We start from the raw sequence: 7,184 nt of genomic DNA, 5'->3' as shown, positions 1-7,184 counted from the left end.
AACCCCATCAACAAATGGGCAAAGGAAATGAACAGAAACTTTTCAAAAGAAGACAGAATAATGGCCAGCAAACATAAAAAAATGCTCAACATTTCTAATCATTTGAGAAATGCAAATCAAAACTACAATGAGATATCACCTAACCCCAGTGAGACTGGCCTCTATCAAACCTTAGACATTTTTTAGATCTCTGCCCTAAGTGTTGTATGCAACAAAATGCATCAAGCAAGAGGAAAAGCTTTCTAGAAATCGTCCATCTGTGGTTTTAAAGTAATCACATGGGAATGAAAGAAAAACAGATTTAGTACTACAGATGAAACTAATGACCACCTAATTCTAAAAGAAAAAAAGCACCGGAAATTAACTACTTCTGGAGCCCTTGGACCTCTAAGGGAAGTCTGAAAGTGATTTCCCCCATTAAAAGCAAAGGCCACTACCAGCCCTTGAATTATCTCCAGTTCTTTTTAATCCAGGGCCAGCTTCTGAGAATATTCCACATGTCTAGATTAACTTGTCACACTAATCTAGAGCTAACCGGTATCCACAAAGGCAATATTACTTAACCTAACCAATATAACCAGGTACCTAAATCTTCAAGAACAAAGAGTCACTGGCTTCTAAAACCAAATACTTCTTTCCCTGGATTTTCCACTCATCAGTTTCCTTGGTTTCCTTTTAAGAACTATGATGATCCAGAACAGTCTATGATCATTTTAATGGTTAACAAGTCCATACAAAGTGATACGGAAGTTTACGGCTGTTAAAAAAAAAAAACAACACACACAACAACAAACCAAACAAGTGCACTTCACTTGAATACTTATTGGTTTTGCAGAAACCGGCAAGTCTGTTCTTTTTAGGTGGTACACAATGTACCAAAATCTACTTCCTGAAGTATTTATTCAGAATTATATGGGGCCAGATGGCTTGGGATGGAATCCTAGCTCCACCACTTACCAACTCTTTTATCTTGGGTGTATTATTTAACCTCTCTATGCCTCAGTTTCATGATCTATAAACTGGGGTTTTATGAGAATCTGAAAATCTTAAAAATCCAAAAGGTACAAGAGTAATGGTTTAAACAAGTGTATTTAACTCATTTTAGTTACAAGGAAAAGCAACACATAGGAAAGAAAAAAGTGGTGTCACTCAATGTCCTATTATAGTAGACTTCCTAATGACACCTGCATCGGAGTAAAGTTTTACCTATACTCTTGACTCCCGACCCAGGTCTCAGGTATAAAAAGGAGAAGATATCTTATGTAAGCTTTCATTCAAAACCAAATGACTGCTATGTACATACTGTAGATGTTGACAGAGGTTCTGCCCTATAGAAACTCCAGTCTGGGTAAAGAATGACACCCATGAAGTCATTTAAGTAGCCGAACAGGCAGTACGTAATTAAGCATCAAAATGAATGATAAATGAGTAACAAAGACACTGCAGATTCAGAGGGGGCATGCAGGACTGAACAGAAATGGGGAAGGGTGGGAGTTGAGAGCCTACTGCAGTGCCCCAGGCTGGAGGCTGTGAGAGAGCTGACCAAGGTGGGGAGGGAGGTGTAACAGGCATTCATGATACCTGATAAAGTGTCAAAACTGAGTCCAACGTGGCAAGGAGAATAACCATGGCATTAATAAAAACCGGGAAACTGGAGGTAGCCCAAGATAATTCTGCCCTCAACATATATAGTGTGTGCCAGTAGCTAGGCACACATAGAAAAGGAAGATATCCAATGGGCCACTGGAAAGCAGTGACTGACAGCTAGGGCACAATGATAACCAGGAAGTACAAAGTCACATAAACTAAAACAGTGCCCAATGCCGCTTCCAACAGACAGTAAGGAAAAATTCAGTGGTAGAAAAAAGGACTCTTGGTGTAGCAAGGCCAATCACAGAGCTCAAATCACAGCAGACAAGAGAGAACATCTAAAATATCAAGTACCCAGTGAAGATTTTATTTTCCTCCAGGAGTAGTTTGGTTTATTGATACTCTGGTTGATAACAAATTAGATGACTTTACATCTGCTCCCAAAGCTAAACCTTTTAGTAGGTGCCTATGAAGATCCACTGTAAGGATTAGAAAGAGGAGGGAAATGGTCATTAGCAAGAGAAGAGAGGACATACTTTTTCCATTACAGAACTCCAATGCTCCTCAAAGCACTAAACAGCTTCTAGTAAAAACAAGCAACAAAAGTTCATTAGTGAAGCACTTAGGTAATACTCTAGGCCCTAAATTAAAAGGTACCCACTCTGCTCTCATACAAAGGGTTAAAACATCTCACTCTTAAGAAAATCACTTTTTAAAAATATTTTTACATTATAAAGTAATAATTTGATTAAGAAAAGTAAATATCACTCCTAACCAATACTACCACCCTTAGACAAACCACTGTTAGGTGTTTTATCTCTTTCATTCCGGCCTTTAGTCCTAAGAAACTTTTTCATATGCTTTGTAGATAAAATACTTTTCTATGATTCTTCTGCACTATGTCACAAATATAGCTTAAAACAAAAATTTGTGAATGAAATTATAATACACTGCCAAAAAAATTTTAAAGTCCCAATAAAGACTATCAGACTTTACCCTGCCATTTAATTTTCAATTAATAATACGTATGACACCGAAATCTAAACTGTCATGGATTGAACCACTTACATTCCTGAAAATTTGTCCAAGTTTATATTAACTAGATACATAGACTGTAGCATCTCATTTAGAGTAAATTAAAAGGCACCACACTTTCAAAAAACCCATTTCGCAATGAAACAATACTATGTAATATTTTTTTAAAAGGCTCTTATTTGTTAGTCATAATGGGCTGATTTATAATTCAAAATACTAAAAATTATACATTTAATATATGCACAATAAATTTTTGTATATTAAAAAAATATATTTTCACTAAACACACACATTTTCACTATTCTCAGTATCTACATCTTAGCCTCAAGAAAAATCTTGCTACCAATCCAGAACAAGCTAGTTATTTGTAGTAATTATAGTAACTTCTATCTCTGGCAATTCTTTCATAGTCCTCACAATTTTATATTACAGCCAAAACAGTCTCAAAGGTCCTTTTCCTCTGGACTAATGATAACACACCTTCATAGATCAGTTAAGATAAATGTTAAGACATAGAAATGTTAAGACATATAGGATGTTAAGACAAGGAATGGCTCATGCTTCTAACTGAAAACTAATAACCTCTACTTCAAACATGAAAAATTGCATTAGGTAATTTAATTATTTCTGCAGATTTTCTTCAGGAGACAGTGAGTTTTGTTTTGAAGATTTTCTAGTGAAATTCTGCTATAATGTAGGAGAAATACACAAACATACAAAATACCTATAGGACCATCATTAAAACTTTAGGTAAATCTTAACTTTGAAAATTTAAACAAGTTAATACTACTTAGAGACAAAAAAAAATCTTCACAGTGTTGATGAATAAACTGAACTCACTTATCTTTGGAAATCTGCCCAGACTTGCTGAAAAAATTCATCAGCACCCTTTTGGGGCAAATGTTATACTTGTTCCCTATCAGATGCCAAACTCATAGTGTCACAATCATCTAAGAAAAACAACTGCATTTCCCCTACTTACTCAAAAACAATACTGGAATTTGATCAGCAAGGTTTAAAACACAGGCCATTTCTGGAGATACCTTCATAGAATATTTGATTAGAACTCGATCTGTTTATGATGGGCAGAGGCCTATGTTCTATATTAGTATAATTACCATCAATATCTTGAATAACTTTGCACATACAAATCGTTCATACAGATACAGCATGGGTCACAAAGGATGTCTGACTCAGCTAGGACCACTGGCTGATTCAACCACAATTTTTCATACATACTCATTCATACATACCCTGGCAGGTATTCTCCTTGCCCAGCCCTTACGCACATTTATAGTTATTAGAGAGGTATGCTAAAACACATAAACTATACAAATGGAAAATTAGCAAATATATCTTAGGCTGACAGTTCTCAAACATGAGGTTTGTTTACTTAACTTTAATAAGTTTTATTAGCATATAAAATGGCTGTCGGAAAAATAAGCAACAGTAGAAGGATAATACAAACTAATGTTTTACTAGACTCAATCATTTCATTTCCCTGTGTGAATGGTGCATGAAGATAATCATTCACTCAAACAAAGGCTAAGTGCCTACTATGTTTCTGGTATCGTACAAGGTAAGCAAAGGAACAAAAAAGCAAGGACATAGTACCCACCAAGGTCTACTTGAAGCACAAGCAGACATACCCATTAAATTATTATACTATTTGGGGGTTTATTGAATACCCATTACATGCCAAAATGCTGGGCACCATGGCCACACAAAATAACACTCAACTAACTGCAGATCTGTAACCAGTGATGAACTATGACAACCCCAGGCCTGACTAGTCCAAAACTGGCAATATTTTATTCTGGAAATAATCTTACCTCTGTCAATAAATCCTTCCTATAAATGGCAATTCTTTGAATAATTTCCACTATGATTACTCAGACTAAGGTTGCTTGAAGAGTTAAAAGAGGGGATGTAATGTTTTGAACAAAAATAAACAGTAAACTGAAGCACATTTGCACTTTAATACTAATATGGTTTGCATCTGCTGTTATCTTCAACAACAATAGAAACCAAGTGACTCTACTCATAAAGGTAGAACATCAACTCTAAGGTTACCTTGGCAAGAAATTATTTTCTTGTACTGGCAGTTTAGTGTGGAATGGAAGCAAAACTAGTAAGTTTTGCTTAGGTTTTTCTTTTGTTGTTAACCTATTCACTTTTAGCGAATTCTTCATGAAGTCTGTGACCACTCACACTTCCCAAAACAGTTGTGCAGGCAAAATTACACAGATTTGGTCTTCAAGATTACAAAACAGTTTTTGACCCTGTCTAAGTACCGGCGTTCCAGCCATACAATACTAACGAGAGTTTTTAAAACAGGGACTAGCCTTAAATGCAAAAATTATAAAGGTTTGCAAGCTAGCAACTTGACATCTGTTTTTAAAGTCTTGCGCATCAAAAATAAAGTCACCGAAATGCGCGAGTATCTTAAAATGAGAAATGTAAATAGGCTTTCAATAGCTACTAAAGAGCTAAATGGAATTGTATTTAGGGCTAGTAATAAACTAAACATCAATACTGCAGAGCGATATTGAAGAAGGAAGCTAAAGAAACACGATTCTCCTGGAAGAAATGTTTGAACAAATTCAAAGTAAAATTTGGGAAGCTGTGTTTTGAAGCCTTTCCACCAGTGTATTTTTACTAGGGAATTTTAAAGTAAACTCTACACACCGTTATTAAAACCGCAAACAAAAAGTGTCCTAAAATTTACTTATTAGCAGCAATAAAGCCTAAAAATATGCCCCTCCTACACAGCAGGCCAAGTGACAAGAACATACGAGAACTCAGGAAGTTTTGAAATGGAAGTGACAGGAGACAAGAGGAAGGAATCACAGAGAAGAGCAACTCTGTGAGGCCGACGCCGTGAGTTAGCAGCCGAACTGCAAGTTCCCGGCTCGGACTCGACTCAACCAACCAACTTCGCGCCAGAGCCCCTACCGCGGCCCCTTCTCCCAGTCGCAGCCGGGCAGCGGCCTCCGCGAGAGCGCCGTGACAGCCCGGCCACGGGGGCCAGCCCGGAGCATGCTGGCCGGGTGACACCCACCTTCCTTCTCGGCCCGCGCCGCGGCCACTACGAGGGTCATTACCAGATGCAGCGCTCCCAACAGGCCGGCGGCCGCGCTCCGCGAGCCCCCGCCGCGGCCGGCCGCGGGCTCCAGCCCAGTCCCGGCGGACGTGGAGGCGGCGGCGGCGGCTCCTGCTGCTCCTCCTCCTGCCCGCTTCCCCATCCCTGCCGGCCAGGGACCGCCGCGCTCGAGGTTCGGTGCGGTCCTTCTCGGCGAGGCAGCGGCGGCGCGGGAGCCGTGGTCTGGGCTCTGGCCGCGGTGCCGGGGGTGAGAGTGGTTCCGAGCCCAGGGCTCGGGATCTTGGCGTGGGTCTGGGTCCGTGCTTGCGTGTGAGCGAGTGTCAGTCACGGCCTCGGCATCGCCTACGAGAAGTCGGAGCGGAGAGGCCACGGGTCAAGCACGGCGGGCGGCCATACTGGAAACGGGCACGGGCCGCGGGCGGGGAGCGCTGGCCTGCGAGGGGCGGGGCGTAGCCCTGGACACCGCCCCCGCCGTGCCGACGCCTGGGAGGCCCGCCGGTCAGTCTGCGAGCCCCAGAGTCCGTAGGCCCCAACTCTTCGTCCTGCTGTTGCAGGCCTACGACCTCACCGGCCAGACGGGACCAGGGCAGCACAATCCCAATCCGTCACTGCTGCCCGGCGGGGGAGGAGGGAGGCAGGCCTGGGCCCGGCCGCCAGGACTTATGATGGCCGCTCACGCTTCGCAGAGGGAGTGACGGTGATCACGTGGAGACGGGGCGTCCTCCCCGCGCAGCCGCTGTGGTGCGTGGGCGGGGCAGGGCAGGGGTTGCCGGGTGCTGGGAGTTTCGGCAACTCATTCAAGGGCTGGGCAGACCCTGGTCTTCTGTACTGCAATGCGAGAGCCTTAAAGGGGCCTGAGTGTGTATACGGACTGCGAGGCCAAGCGCGGAAGATTCATTCCGTGACTCCTCCTGGTGACACCTTCTCCTCTCAGCCACTTTGACGTCGAAAATATCCCCAGCCTGATTCAATTCCTGGTGGGGCTTCCTTGAGCTGCTGTATTCATCTTTGTATCCTCCACAACACAGTACCCAAGAGGCACTTAATGAAATCCTCATGCCCTTGGCTTGTGCCCACTTATTTTGCCGCGGGAAACCTCGTGTGAGCACGGAAAGCAAAAAGTGACCGTGGACGGAGAGGGGAAACTGCTCGTTAGAAAAATATCCAGTGGTGGTGCTGGTTTTCTCTATCTTGGAATGATTCTTGAGACGTTTTCATTCACATATATTTTGCAAGGCCCAAATCAAACACTGTCTCTTCCAGGAAGCCATCTCAGGCCTCTCAGATGCCCTTTTCGTCTTAGGTTGAGGTTCCTGGTTTGCCTGGCTATTCTCTCCGAGACTTAAGTTCTTTACTTGGTAACTTTCCCCCAACTCCTAGCCCAGAACCATTTTACTTTGCTCAGCTGTATTTGTTGAGTGAGTCAGTATATTTACAAGGCCGTGTCTAACCGTAA

The 7,184-nt window shown here is 42.2% G+C and overlaps 1 protein-coding gene across 1 annotated transcript in view; it reads right to left on the bottom strand.

Moving 5' to 3' along the window:
• Nucleotides 1–6,137, bottom strand: part of TMEM131 (transmembrane protein 131) — a 244,454-nt gene extending 238,317 nt beyond the window's left edge. The window contains exon 1 of the mRNA XM_012641982.1: nucleotides 5,687–6,137. Within this exon, the coding sequence (XP_012497436.1) occupies nucleotides 5,687–5,870 (184 nt within the window). The 5' untranslated portion in view covers nucleotides 5,871–6,137. The remainder of the gene's footprint in view (nucleotides 1–5,686) is intronic.
• Nucleotides 6,138–7,184: the final 1,047 nt, after the last annotated feature.

Source organism: Propithecus coquereli, unplaced genomic scaffold, assembly GCF_000956105.1.
Source record: "Propithecus coquereli isolate 6110/MARCELLA unplaced genomic scaffold, Pcoq_1.0 Scaffold171, whole genome shotgun sequence".
Taxonomy (NCBI): Eukaryota; Metazoa; Chordata; class Mammalia; order Primates; family Indriidae; genus Propithecus; species Propithecus coquereli.
This window is presented reverse-complemented; position numbering and strand designations above follow the sequence as displayed.